We start from the raw sequence: 15413 nt of genomic DNA, 5'->3' as shown, positions 1-15413 counted from the left end.
AGGGAGAGGCTACAAGCCCTGTCTTACTCCCTTCCCAACCACTGCTTCCCTCGGGTCTTATAACTGCCATCTGGTTTCTGTACAAATTGTAAATAGCCTTTCGCTCCCTGTATTTTACCCCTGCCACCTTTAGAATTTGAAAGAGAGTATTCCAGTCAACATTGTCAAAAGCTTTCTCTAAGTCCACAAATGCTAGAAATGTAGGTTTGTCTTTCCTTAATCTTTGTTCTAAGATACGTCGTAAGGTCAGTATTGCCTCACGTGTTCCAGTGTTCCTACGGAATCCAAACTGATCTTCCCCGAGATTGGCTTCTACTAGTTTTTCCATTTGTCTGTAAAGAATTTGTGTTAGAATTTTGCAGCTGTGGATTATTAAACTGATTGTTCGGTAATTTTCACATCTGTCAACACCTGCTTTCTTTGGGATTTGAATTATTATATTCTTCTTGAAGTCTAAGGGTATTTCGCCCGTTTCATACATCTTGCTCACCAGATGGTAGAGTTTTGTCAGGACTGGCTCTCCCAAGGCCGTCAGTAGTTCCAATGGAATGTTGTCTACTCTGGGGGCCTTGTTTCGACTCAGGTCTTTCAGTGCTCTGTCAAACTCTTCACACAGTATTGTATCTCCCATTTCATCTTCATCTACATCCTTTTCCATTTCCATAATATTGTCCTCAAGTACATCACCCTTGTATAGACCCTCTATATACTGCTTCCACCTTTCTGCTTTCTCTTCTTTGCTTAGAACTGGGTTTCCATCTGAGCTCTTGATGTTCATACAAGTGGTTCTCTTTTCTCCAAAGGTCTCTCTAATTTTCCTGTAGGCAGTATCTATCTTACCCTAGTGAGATAAGCCTCTACATCCTTACATTTGTCCTCTGTACAACCTCTGGTTCTTTCAGTTTATCTAGGTCCCATCTCCTTAAATTCCCACCTTTTTGCAGTTTCTTCAGTTTTAATCTACAGGTCATAACCAATACATTGTGGTCAGAGTCCACATCTGCCCCTGGAAATGTCTTACAATTTAAAACCTGGTTCCTAAATCTCTGTCTTACCATTATATAATCTATCTGATACCTTTTAGTATCTCCAGGGTTCTTCCACGTATACAACCTTCTTTCATGATCCTTAAACAAAGTGTTAGCTATGATTAAATTGTGTTCTGTGCAAAATTCTAACAGGCGGCTTTATCTTTCATTTCTTAGTCCCAATGCATATTCACCTACTACGTTTCCTTCTCTCCCATTTTCCTACTACCGAATTCCAGTCACCCATGACTATTAAATTTTCGTCACCCTTCACTATCTGAATAATTTCTTTTATTTCATCATACATTTCTTCAATTTCTTCGTCATCTGCAGAGCTAGTTGGCATATAAACTTGTACTACTGCAGTAGGTGTGGGCTTCGTATCTATCTTGGCCACAATAATGCGTTCACTATACTGTTTGTAGTAGCTTACCCGCATTCCTATTTTCCTATTCATTATTAAACCTACTCCTGCATTACCCCTATTTGATTTTGTGTTTATAACTCTGTAGTACTTTATATTGTACTTCCCCCACTTTGGAAACCAAACTGTCATTAATTAAAAATGTCGTATTTATTCCTGTAACTTAGTCTCTCTTTCATAAAGGGTTTAATTAAGTTTGAGAATGCTGATAGTAATGAAACTGTCCTTAGTTTTCTATGCTCTCCACCTCACCTTTCTTTAGTAAGGGCACAACCCATGCAGTGCCTTAGGTACTCTTGAAAAATACTTGAAATAAAGGACTCATTTTATTATGTTTCTTTAATGGGTTTGTATGCTGTCTATGCACACATTCAGAACAGAGACTACAACCTCATCTGTGCTTGCTGACTTCTTTTTTTTCTTTTTTTAATTTCCATAATGTCTTCCTGACTTTGAGCTCTGTTACGGGAAACATCTTTCTGCTTGCTGTGTAATTCATTGTGGGTTCTACATATGTTTTAGGAAGATGGTGGTGTACCTTCTCTGTAATACCAGAGAAATAGTCATTTACAAAATATATCAATTACTTGTGCTTTTCTATTTCTCTAACCCCCCCTCCATCTTTGATTTGTACATTATTGTACAAGTGTTCTCCTCTTCGAATTTCTGTTTTATGAGATCCCATACTACTTTGCTTTTATTTTTTGCATTGTATATTATTTAGTGGTTGAACAATTCATTCTCACCAAGCAGTATCTTCCTGTATATCTTTCTGCACTTGTGATAGTACTCTTTGAACTGTGTATTAATTTAGTGTTTCTCTAAAGAATTGAGAAATTTAGGTGTCCTGAAGGACTCTCTAATACCCACGCATATCCATATATTTTCCTTAGCTGCTGTTGTTGATGTTGTGGGGAAATATCTTCTCAAAAATTAATTCAAACAATGTGCAGAATTTAGGGAACTTGTCATCTACATTGTTCCCAATATACATTTCAATCCAGACATGACTTAGCAATTCTCTAGAAAAAGTATCTTTTTATGTTCTGAGAAGAATCTTTTGCTGACCTGTAGTTTTTCAGGTTTTACCAAGCCTGTCTTTAGCTTTATTATCCCACAGTAATGATCAGAGAGGCTAAGGTATTTTATAAATACTTCATGATTTTTCCTGTTGATACATATAAGTATATGCTCTAAGACTGATGGTGAACTTTTTCTACCCTACTAGAGGTGTTTACCATTTATACTACACCAAACATGTTTAAAATGTTTAGGAAATATTACTAATTTCACTCTGTCCCAATGTGTTGATATTCATGTCTCTCCATATTATGTTAGTTTTGAGGATTGATGTTCTTTCCAGTGCATCAGGTAATTTGTTGAATAAAGTGTCCACATTACCATGAGGAAAGCAGTACATGCATAGAATGATTAATTTCATATGGATATCTAGTTTTTATAGTAGAATGACTGCCAATTCAAAATCTTTACAGTTCCACTCTAGAAATAAAATGAAGACCTAAATCTTTTTTTGCGAGTTCTGATTTGTTTTCTCTTTTTATGTGGTCTTTCCTCCATCTATAAGTGGTACACAACATAATTTTTTGACATTTAGAGTAGAAAGTTATTAATTGATTTTGTGAAAACACTTTAATACAAGATGCTTTCAGCAATTTCCACAACAAAAAGTCCAAAAAATGTTCTGTTTGTATGTAAAGCATATGTGTGACAAGATATAATCAGTACCTTCACTGTCTGGTAGTACTGGTAGTGTTACAGATGACAACATCATTAAACCAAGTTATTGAAAATTCTTTTATCAAATAATATATAATAAACATTCCACAATTTAAATCAAGGACATCTGTAAACACGAGTAATTTAAAGGTCAAACATCTTTAGTCACTTAATAAAGAAAGGCTTCTTATCCAGACTATACAAATTAAGTTCCTTTCAGAAATGCTGGTGAAGTACCTCAAGTTTTATTAGTAATATGCAGCCATTCACTCAACAAAATATCTGTGTTACAGACTGGAAAGTTTCACAAGTGACGCCAGTACACAAAGAAGAAAACAGAAGCAAATGCAGGATTGTAGAATCTTATTAACAGTGATTTGTAACAGGATTTCGGAAGATATATTGTGTTCAATTGATACATAACCAGTGTGGACTCAGAAAATACTAATGAAATGCAGCTGGTTTAGATTCTTTGCAGGAGTCAATAAAAGATGAAATAAAATTACAAAATTACACTGACAAGATATCTGAGTTGTGCAAAATGGACAATGCTTGGCCTCAAAGAGTACTGTTGTGCAGTACTGGAGCCTTTCCAGAAATAACTAACCAAAAACATTCAATAATTTTCAAGAAATTGTTATCATGATGTTTGGCAGTGTGTGTTATGGATATCATTTGGAATGACAACCATTAAAACAAAAATTTTTATCACAGTGGAAAACATGTTCACAAAATCAATCAACAGCTTTCTCCTCTGAATGCCAAAATATAATTTTTTGTTTATTTTTTGCTCCTTCTGCAACAGTGTCCTCGTCTATTTGATTACCATGGGAGATCTGTCCCACATCTTATTAATTAACTTGGTGTAAATGCTTGATCATCACCACTATTTCTTTGAATCTGAGCCGGATGCGACTAACACTTACACAGTTAATAAATCTTGAACAGAGACTGTTTATTTGGTAGCCATTAATTGAATTTTTATTTATTTATTTATTTTTTATTTTATCCCCCCCCCCCCCCCCCCCCAAATAGATGCTTTTTGCATTTTTGTTTGGTGGTCTTGGATGTCACAATATGGAATCTTGTTACATCTTTGTTGTTACTAATATCTGACATTGCTCTGGATTGTTTGCTACCAAGAGGTTTAGTATGTCACCACAACTGTTGCAACAAGAAAAAAAGAAATTTGGGCAAGTCAAAGGCACAAGGTGGTTTATGAGAACCAGCTGCCACTTATGTAAGGTAAAAACAGCAATGATCCATAAAATTTCGGGCATGCAGCCGCATAAATTTGACTTCTACTTCTAATATTTCGGCTGAATACCATCCAGCCATCTTCAGAGTGAGCCAAAGTGACTAACGCTCCAGCACTTGTTCTGTCCTTTTAAAGCCATGGACCGCACCACTGCACATGCGCCCACAGATACACAAGGCGCCAGAGACATTAATCAGCAGCAAAGACGTATGGCATAAGCATGGAAATAGAGCTATAGCTGTGCAGTTGATCCACACAGTGATATCAAAGTATCACTGTGAACTGCACCGTCGCCATGTCTTTGGGATTTTATTACAGAAATTGCCGGATTCCAAGATTTGTCCAAGATGAAGCCGCTATCTCTATTAATTAAATTCGTTGCCAAGCAAATTTCAGTTGCTTCCTTCAGAAGGATGAAGTCGAGGCTAAAATTTCATCGTTATCGTACACCATAAAGTGCCCAGTGTCAATACAGTGCTCGGCCACCACAGATTTATTAGGTTGTAAGAGCCGGGTGTACCTGCGGTGCTCTGTGCATCTCTCCTGGATAGTATGTGTCGTCTGTCTGATGTATGAACAGCTGCACTCACAGGGGAAGCACCAAATCGTCTTTAACGAAACCCAGGAGTGCTGCTGTCTTTGGTGGAAGGCGAAAAATCACTTTCACTTCGTGCTTACTGAGGATCCGTCCTATTTTTGATGATAGGCTTCCCATGTATGGCAAAAAAGCCATCAATTCAAAACTTTCCGTGTCTTCTTCTGATTTTCTTATATCCACAGTTGGTTTCATTTGTAGTGCCTTATGTTTCTGCTGTTGCGAGTACCTGTTGGCTTCAAAAACTCTTCTCAGGTGTAAAAGCTTGTCCTCCAGACTGCTCTCGTCAGCAATGACATGTACTCTGTTTACTAGAGTTCTGAGTACACTCATCATCTGTGAAGGATAGTGGCAGCTATTTGCACATAAATATAAATCTGTATGGGTCAGTTTTCATTGTCCCAAGGTGCCATCATCTTTATGCCATACCAGCACATCCAGAAATGGAAGGCATCCATCTTTTTCTATTTCCATCGTCAACTGAATTTGTCTGTGGATGGAGTTCAGAGATCTAAAAATCCTTTTAACTTGTCTTCACCATGGGGCCACACTACAAACGTGCCGTCAACATACCTCCAAAACACTGTGGGGTTCAAGCTTGCAGATTCCAGCCTTCTCCTCGAAGTCCTCCATAAAAAAAGATGGCCACCAAAGACGACAAAGTACTACCCATGGTGACACTGTCAGTCTGTTCATAAAATTCATTATTGAATAAAAAATATGTCAAGGTCAAAAAATGCTTAAAAAAAGCTGAAATCTCTTTATCAAAACTTTTTCCACTGAGAAACAATGATTCCGAAAGAGGAACCAATGATTCCGAAAGAGGAACCTTTGTGAACAACGACATTACATCGAAACTGACTAACATATCAGAATTGCACAGTTTGAGTGATTTCAGTTTGCCAATGAAGTCAACAGAGTATATGATGAGCACATTTTCCCACCAGAGGCCTTAATAACGATGCTAAGCATTTGGCACAATCATAGGTTGGAGAGCCAATGTTAATCACTATCAGACACAGAGGAACACCATTCTTGTGGATCTTTGGAAATCCATAAAGCCTTGGAGTCATCGCACCACTTGGTTTCAACAGAAGTAAAGCAGTTTTCCTAACCACCTGGATGGTCGGGTCTTTACTGATCTTCCGGTATGTGCTGGCACTCAGTAACTGTTCATTTTATGATGATAATCGTCACGAGACATTAAAACAGAGGCAATCCCCGTATTGGCAAGAAGAACCACCGTCTCGGTATCCTTGCTAAGTTTATGTAGTGCAGCCCTCTTGGCGACAGATATGTTAATCCTTTGTGGGCAAGCCTTCATAACTGCTCAACGAGTTTCATGTCTTATTTCTTCTGCTGATTCTGTAGAAAGAGGACAAACAGCTTCTTCAATGGCACTGATGAAAGCTGGTATTGGCAAAACCTTCGGCGTGGGTGTAAAGTTCAATCCTTTATCTAAAACCATCATAGCAGCGTCATCCAAATCTTTATCCATCATATTAATGACGGAGTGTTGAATAACAGTTTCTTGCTGCGATTACGTCTCCAGCTGGCTACATTTCGTCATCTGTCTCAATGTGGTTACCTCACAAACCCAGTCTGACTTGGCCCATGTTATACCATCAATACAGTTCCATGAATTGCTGGGTAACTCCACAGATATCTTTAGATGTAGGCGATAAAGAGTTGTTCTGAAATCAGGTCCAATTTTCGGCCGGTAAAACGGATCCTCTCTTTAGCAATAGCAGCACCAGCTTTCCTTAAAATCTTATTCATGGCAGTTGACTTTATAAAATGTACTAACCTGGCAAACTTTGGAACTAAGCCATGGTCACAGCATCTTAATAATAAACTTACAGAGCTCAGTAACCTCGCTCTCAAGTGTCTTAACTTATCCAGTCAGCGAACACTTAAAACCATCTCCTACCCGAAATGGTACTTGATGTGCATCTTAATATTTTCACGGTGCAAATACTGATCTACAAAATTTCGGGCGTGCAGCTGCATAAATTTGACTTCTTCTTCTAATATTTTGGCTGAAAACCGTCCAGCCATCTTCAGAGTGAGCCGGGGTGACACGCTCCAGCACTTGCTCTGTCCTTTTAAAGCTATGGACCGCACCACTGTGCATGCGGCCACAGATACACAAGGTGCCAGAGACATTAATCGGTGGCAAAGACATATGGCATAAGCATGGAAATAGATCTGTGGCTGTGCAGTCGATCCACACAGTGATATCTATGTATCACTATGAGCTGTACCATCACGACGTCTGGCGCCTTGTGTATCTGTGGCCGCATGATACATTCTAGTTCCCCAAATGGTGAAACTTGCATAGTCAATACAAACAATTTTTCAATGGACTTGGCCATTGTGTGTAGCTTCTTGTACTGATATGGCTTTCAGTAAAATGTATAAGAATAAATGGACCCAATGTGATTGTACAATGATACCCAATTTACAACTGTTGGAAACTGCACCATGGATCTGCTACTTATTTCATTACTCAGATGTTTTCAATTTTTATCCCCATTACATTCCTCCATAACCAAATAGATGAAAAATTCTTGGCATTTGCTAAACACCTGGATTAATTTTTGTCAGATTCTTTATCTCATATTTCTGTCACCTCAGTTCTTTGTTCCCTTTAGGGTTATGAATCCTTACTTAAAAAATCTTGCAATTGCTTTGTTACTTTGAGGGCTGATTTTATAAAGCATTTGACCTTAGATTAACACAGAAAATGATCTTAGATCAAGCTTAACTGGGAAATATGTGTTGTATAAATATTGATCCCAGATTGTATCACAGTAAAATAGGATCAAATTTGACTGGCAAAAATTTGCGGATCAAAGTCAGGTTCAAATGTAATCATCAATTTACAATGTAGTGACATTACAAAACAATACTTCTGATGTTACTAAGACATATTTGTGTGTTATTAACACACAAATTTGTAACTATGCCACTCCCACCACGTAATGAGTGCAGATAACAATTTATCTCATAACAACTCATGGAGGCATGTCACAATTTATGAGATTAGTTTTGAGACATTATATAGACACTCAGCAGCAGAGTAAGAAAGGGAAATTCAGAATATTTGCAGTGAACAGTCACATATGCTGATACTGACAACAGCCAATAATAACTGTCTTGGCTCTAGTAGCAGTAACTATATGAGCATATTGATTTTTGAACTATAGAAAAGTGACTAAACTGCTATGGCAACTGCATGAGCACTGATGAAAAAGGACATATAACCAAGTATGTGTATCATAAACTGGGAAAACTTTGCCAAGCAGGACAACTTTGCCAGTTTTTGAATAAGATTATATTTGGCACCGTACGAAGTTCCTGCATCACCCCATAGAAGTGCCAGTGCTTTCATTGCACAGGGTAAACTAAGTACAACAGATCTTGGACACATTTTAAGACAGATTGCTGCTTACCATAAAGAAGACATGTCAAGTTATGGACAGGCACAATTAAAAGACATTTACATGAAGCTTTCAGCCACAGCCTTCATCAGCAAAAGAGAGAGACACACCATTCAGACACACAAGCAAGCTAACCTCACAAACACATGACCGCCAACTCCAGCATCTCGAGCCGCAATGCACCTATCACGTGGGATGCAAGCAGCAATCTGCAGGGGGTGGGGGAAGGAGAAGGGGAAGGGATAGTAGCCTACGGGTGGGGAGAGAGATGAATACTGTCTGGTGGAGTGTGCAGGTACTAGACTGCCAACAGGTGCAGTGTCATGAGGTTGTGGGGCAGGGAGGTGGGGAAAAAAGGAGCACAAAAGGAGAAGAGTGGGGAAAGACATGTGGACAAATTGGCAGAGGGCTGCAAATAAACAGGGTGGGAGATGAGGATGAGAATGAGGAGGAGATGACATGACAGAGGGGTGGAAATTGTTGGGTGGAGGGTGTGGGAACAGTAGTTACCATAGGTTGTGGCCACGATAATTACAGGAGTGGAGAATGTGTTGTATAGATAACTCCCATCTGTGCGCTTCAGAAGAACTAGTGGTGGATGGAAGGATCCAGATGGCTCGGGTAGTGAAACAGCCGTTAAACTCAAGTCTGTTATGTTCAGTTGCATGCTGTGTCATAGGATGGTGTACTTTGCTCTTGGCCACAGTTAGGCAGAGGCCATTCATTCTGGTAAGATGGCTGGTAGTCATACCAATATAAAAAGCTGTGCAATGATTGCAACAGAGCCGATAAATGAAATGGCTGCTTTGACAGGTGACCTGGCCCCTGATAGGGTAGGATACACCTGTGACAGTGCTGGGTGGACTGGGCAGGTTTTGCACCTGGGTCTTCCACAGGGATATGATCCTTGCGGCAAGGGGTGGGGAGTGGCATGGGGATGGACTAGGATGTTGTGGAGGCTGGGCAATGGAACACCAATTTAGGATAGGTGGGAAGCATTTCGGGTAGGATGTCCCACATTTCAGGGCATGATGATAAGTAATCAAAGCTCTGGTGAAGGTTGTGTTCTGTTGTTCCAGTCTGGGGTGGTGCTGGGTGATGAAGCGGTCACTCCTTTGTGATGGTTCTTGGGGTGGTGAGAGGATTGGGGGTGTGAGGGGAAATGGCATGTGACATCTGTTTGCAGATTAGGTCTGGGGGATACTGCCTGTCTGTGAAAGCCTTCGTGAGACACTCAGCAGACTGAGCAATGGAGTTTTTGTAACTGCGGATACGCTGTCCCTGGGTAGCCAGGCTGTGTGGGAGGGATCTTTTGGTGCGAAAGGGATGACAGCTGTCAAAATGCGGGTACTGTTGATGGTTGGTGCGTTTAATGTCGACAGAGGTGCGGATGGAGCCATCAGAGAGGAGATGGTCAACATCTAGGAATGTGACATGCTGGGTCGAGGAGGACCAGTTGATGCGCTTCACATGTGTTTGAGTGGTGTGTGTCTCTCTTTTACTGATGAAGGCTGTGGCGAAAAGCTTTATATACGTGTCTTTTAATTGTGCCTGTCCGCAATTTACTTTTCTTCTTTATGGTAAATAGCAACCTGTATTTTCTTGCATTGTTGCTATTACTATCTGGAGTTTCTATTGTTTGATTTTATGATTATTTACTATTTATTGGTCTTTGTTAGTGCTTTTCCTTTCGGCTTGTGAAACACGTGTTTCTGTAGTCTACAAAAGTGTCTCACCTTGCCCATTCATTGTGAAGTAAGTGAAAACTATTTCTTTTGTTCAATGCAGTATATATTTATGTTTCAGAATCACTCTTAGAAATAAACTTATGAGGTGTATGTAATACAATAATATAACTTGGCAATGCTGCATCAGGAAGATTGGTAAAAATGGGACAACTTTGCCAATCTAGAATTTTACCTTTTTCACTTTTGCACTTCACTTCTTTTGACTCAAGCATTTTTGGTCTCTGTGAAGGCCATTAAAATGCCAGTGCTCATTAGAATCAAACTGGGAGCACACAGGTATCAAAATTGTCAACCACTGGTGAACATAATGAAATGAATGTCAGAATGGCCCAGGAGCTTACACAACTAAAGCTTGCAACGTTTGTTGTGGTAAAATTCTTGACAAAATAAAGAGTGTCAAGCATTTTCTTAGTTAACTTATTCAATTCTACGGAGACGGCGAGTTTGAGGCATTGTATCTTCATACAACACACAGGGGGGAAATATTTTTCTTTCCTGATGTGCCAGATGAACCTTCCCTAAACGTAAAAAAACAAAACATTGTGCACATAATTAATCCTCCTTACAATCAAAACTGTGAGAAATTTTTCTTTTCTGATGACAATGTCAAACTTTTTTTAAAATTTGAATTTTTGTCTCTCTCTCTCTGTACAGTTTCTTTGTAACTGTCTTCACAATTAATTGTTTAACGCTAACTCGTAAATTATTGTCAATTCCTTAAACTTCTTTTTCTGTAATTTTTGTGGTATATTCCACTGATTTTAGCACAATTGGAAAAGTTGCCTGGTTTGCCAGGTAACTTTGCTAAACATTTTTTTCATATTTCTTTGTGTATAAATACATAACTAAATTGTCATCTGTCCACTTATTATGAAACTAGTGATTTAGACTCATATTTCAGGGTAGTTGCAAAAATGGTTTTTGCATTATTTGGTAACAAAACAACAGATGAAAAAGAATATGTGGCAAAGTAATCGTAGTTGTTTAGCAAGCTGTTATGTATCAGGCATTCTGATTATTTAATATCTCTGTGCTTTTGCCACCAGAGATATGATGGAGGTATGGGTACAGTCCACAGTACCTAAAATACCATGAAAATGTGTTTCTTCTGTAGGTATTTGTTGAATTCTTTCTTCAGTCGGATAATGTAGGCTGATACTTTTGGACAATTCTGCAAGCTATTGCTACATCTGTTTGAACAAATTGCCAACCATAAAAACTGTTTCTGTAGCTTGTGTTTTAGTTTCTTGTGTGAAAGAACTCAGTTTGAAAACCAGGTGAAATCTAGGATTTTTTTTTTCCATTTGATACTACCATTTTCTCCTGTATTGGCCATAAAGATAATTATAATTCTACATTCTGAAACCACATAACTCTTTCCATTTTCTGAGCGTACAGGGCCACTGTGCTGGACAGCTTTCTATGTGCAAGGATCTCACACAAAGTGAATTACAGTATACTGTTTCCTTTTGTTTATTTTGCAGATATCTGAGTATTCTGATGTGTCTGCTGAGGATGATAAAGGACAAATTTACTCTCAAAATTAAGTGATAAATCATTTATGCTTGGGAGAAAAAAAATACTGTGCAGCTGTTAAAACTAAGGTTGAGGCAGCATGAATCTGCTGAAACCACAAAAAGAAACCAGCCAATGACTCCACTGTGCATACTATGTTTAATGTTAAGATTTTACACTACAGGAAGCTTTCAGATTATGGTTGGCAATTTGTTCAAACAGATGTAGCAATAGCTTGCAGAATTGTCCGGAAGTATCAGCCTACATTGTCCGACTGAAGAAAGAATTCAACAAATACCTACAGAAGAAACACATTTTCATGGTATTTTAGGTACTGTGGACTGTACCCATACCTCCATCATATCTCTGGTGGCAAAAGCACAGAGATATTAAATAATCATCACTGATTGTTTTTGTTAAACATACAAGTAATCTCAGTCATTAAGATTAATCAGAGCATATTAAAATGCATAAAAACACCACACATAACTTTGGGATGAAAATGTTTCTACGAGGAAAGTCTGAAATCAACAGAAAACAATGCTAATGGGCCTTACAATACTGTGTATCTGTGATGTACAATTAATGCTTGCATTCGATGCGTGATCATTAAGACAATGGCAGATTTCTATGCTGTTGCCAAGAATGTTTCTTGCTATCTTAGACCAACAGTGAACCTCCCTTGGTGGATCCACATTTAATGTTATACAACGGAGCGGAGTCCTGAACAGAGTTCAATTTCTGAACTAATGTCAAAATTGATCTCCAGTCATCAGTGTTTATACAATCGCATGTTAGTTGCCATTTTTTACTTACCACTGCTGGAATCTTAGTGTTAGTAGTACAGATATAAATCCTCAGATTCTAACCAATCTATTAACAGTGATATGCTGAAATAATCACAATAATACTTAGCAAACCTCACTAACTATCACAGTGATTTGGTTTGTATGAATAACATACTATGCTGTGAAACAGTTAGAAGTGTTTGTAATTTGAAATTTATGTTGAAAGAAATGCTTTCTTTGCTTAGCTTCTGTGTGTTGTCCAAACATTCATTTTTGTCATTGACACAGTATATGATACTGCTTACAAAACAAGTTTCTGGTTTTTAATACGAGCAACTGAATGAAATGTTCCAGGATGTTCATTTCATTTTTCCAAAATTTATTACTAATCTTGCCACATATTCCAAAACATAGCACTTTACACCACCATGACTTTCCTCATGACTGTGGTGTTTTATGTCCTTTAGTCATGATCTGAAACTAAATCCTTTCCATCTTTAGATTTTTTCTTTACCTTTACCTGTCACTCATTTCCTCTTGAGGGAAAACAAAAAATCTGAAGTACAAAAGCTTGATATTTTATGTCTGTTTGCTCATTTACTGTTTCTTCAGCACTGCAGCAGCTGCAGCTAATACATATGTGATCCTCTCTTCTGTCTCACATAATGGCAGCCTCAACTATGTAGGAAAAGTTATTTTGCTACTTACCATAAAGAAGACACATTTGCAGAAAGGCACAATTAAAAGACACTTACATAAAGCTTTTGGCCACAGCCTTCATCAGCAAAAGAGAAACACATGGCATTCATACATACAAGCACGCACACCTCATGCACACATGACTGCCAACTCCAGCATTTCATGTGTGCATGAGGTGTGCTTACATGTATGTAGGAATTGCATGTGTTCCTCTTTTGTTGATGAAGGCTGTGGCCAAAAGCTTTATTTAAGTGTCTTTCAATTGTGCATGTTTGCGACTTAATGTGTCTCCTATATGATAAGTAGCAATCTGTTTTTTCTTACATTGTTGATATTACTACCTTGAGTTTCCATTGTTTGATAATACGAGGGCAGTTCAATAAGTAATGCAACACATTTTTTTTATCGGCCAATTTTGGTTGAAAAAACCGGAAATTTCTTGTGGAATATTTTCAAACATTCCCGCTTCGTCTCGTATAGTTTCATTGACTTCCGACAGGTGGCAGCGCTGTACGGAGCTGTTAAAATGGCGTCTGTAACAGATGTGCGTTGCAAACAACGGGCAGTGATCGAGTTTCTTTTGGCGGAAAACCAGGGCATCTCAGGTACTCATAGGCGCTTGCAGAATGTCTACGGTGATCTGGCAGTGGACAAAAGCACGGTGAGTCGTTGGGCAAAGCGTGTGTCATCATCGCCGCAAGGTCAAGCAAGACTGTCTGATCTCCCGCGTGCGGGCCGGCCGTGCACAGCTGTGACTCCTGCAATGGCGGATCGTGCGAACACACTCGTTCGAGATGATCGACGGATCACCATCAAACAACTCAGAGCTCAACTTGACATCTCTGTTGGTAGTGCTGTCACAATTGTTCACCAGTTGGGATATTCAAAGGTTTGTTCCCGAACTTCTCCTTCTTCATGACAACGCAAGACCTCACACAAGTCTTCGCACCAGAGAGGAGCTCACAAAACTTCAGTGGACTGTTCTTCCTCATGCACCCTACAGCCCCGATCTCGCACCATCGGATTTCCATATGTTTGGCCCAATGAAGGACGCAATCCGTGGGAGGCACTACGCGGATGATGAAGAAGTTATTGATGCAGTACGACTGTTGGCTCCGACATCGACCAGTGGAATGGTACCGTGCAGGCATATAGGCCCTCATTTCAAGGTGGCATAAGGCCGTAGCATTGAATGGAGATTACGTTGAAAAATAGTGTTGTGTAGCTAAAAGATTGGGGAATAACCTGGTGTATTTCAATGCTGAATAAAACAACCCGTTTCAGAAAAAAAATGTGTTGCATTACTTATTGAACTGCCCTCGTACCAGCCTCTTCATTTCTTTCCATGGTAATAGCAAAAGATTATACTATCAGGCTTGGAGTGCTACTTAGAATATTAATTACACTATTAACACTATTTTACATCAAAAAGAATTTCTGAATCACTTGTTCGTTAAAACTGTTCATGCATGCCATGTTTATGGTGAACTATTTTTCTTTCCACTCCAGGGATCTCAGGCATTACAGGCAAAATCGGTATGGATGGAAGAAGAAAGGGACAGTGTGACTGCAGGAGAGGAAGAAGAATATTTAGGATCTGTAAATGAAACAAAGTTTCACTTACACACATTGGAAATTCGTCTTAATCGTCACCGTGAAAATGCTCCTCTCAGATATCTCCAAATGGAAAGTTACCTCCGTGGAGATAAACGTTTAGCAGTGCTTCACTCTTAACTGTAAAAGAACAATTTTAGTACTTCACTCTTAATTAAATTTCTGTAAAATAGCAATCTTAGACACAATAAAGTCACTCATTTTTCATTCTTAGTTACAGCAGTCCATAGTATTAAAGCATGAGTGAATAAAATATTATGTTACAGTTGGGAAAGCGTTATTCATCTAGTTGAATTCAACAGAAAAATTTGTATTACGTATGCGATTTTAAGCAGTCGCTGTTACTGATGTATACTGGCATGACAACATAAGAAAGAATGGGCCTACGCAATGCACAGCAGTCCCACACAGCAGTGCACTGCATAAAGTTCTTATACACATTATGGGGTTTGAGTTAGTCCTTTGGATGTATCTAAATTTGACATCAGAAGAACCTGCAGTCCTACAAATTTGGGGTCAGAGGCTGTGATTATCTACATCCTACAAATTTGGCATCAGGACCAC

General features: G+C 38.8%; 1 protein-coding gene across 1 annotated transcript in view; it reads left to right on the top strand.

The window, feature by feature from the left end:
- LOC126188348 (dynein regulatory complex subunit 7) overlaps nucleotides 1–15040 on the top strand; it is a 413925-nt gene extending 398885 nt beyond the window's left edge. Inside the window, exon 12 of the mRNA XM_049929947.1 lies at nucleotides 14745–15040. Coding sequence (XP_049785904.1) covers nucleotides 14745–14969 — 225 coding nt within the window. The 3' untranslated portion in view covers nucleotides 14970–15040. The remainder of the gene's footprint in view (nucleotides 1–14744) is intronic.
- The last annotated feature ends 373 nt before the right edge of the window (nucleotides 15041–15413 follow it).

The sequence above is a fragment of the Schistocerca cancellata genome, chromosome 5, assembly GCF_023864275.1.
Source record: "Schistocerca cancellata isolate TAMUIC-IGC-003103 chromosome 5, iqSchCanc2.1, whole genome shotgun sequence".
NCBI classification, from domain to species: domain Eukaryota; kingdom Metazoa; phylum Arthropoda; class Insecta; order Orthoptera; family Acrididae; genus Schistocerca; species Schistocerca cancellata.
This window is presented reverse-complemented; position numbering and strand designations above follow the sequence as displayed.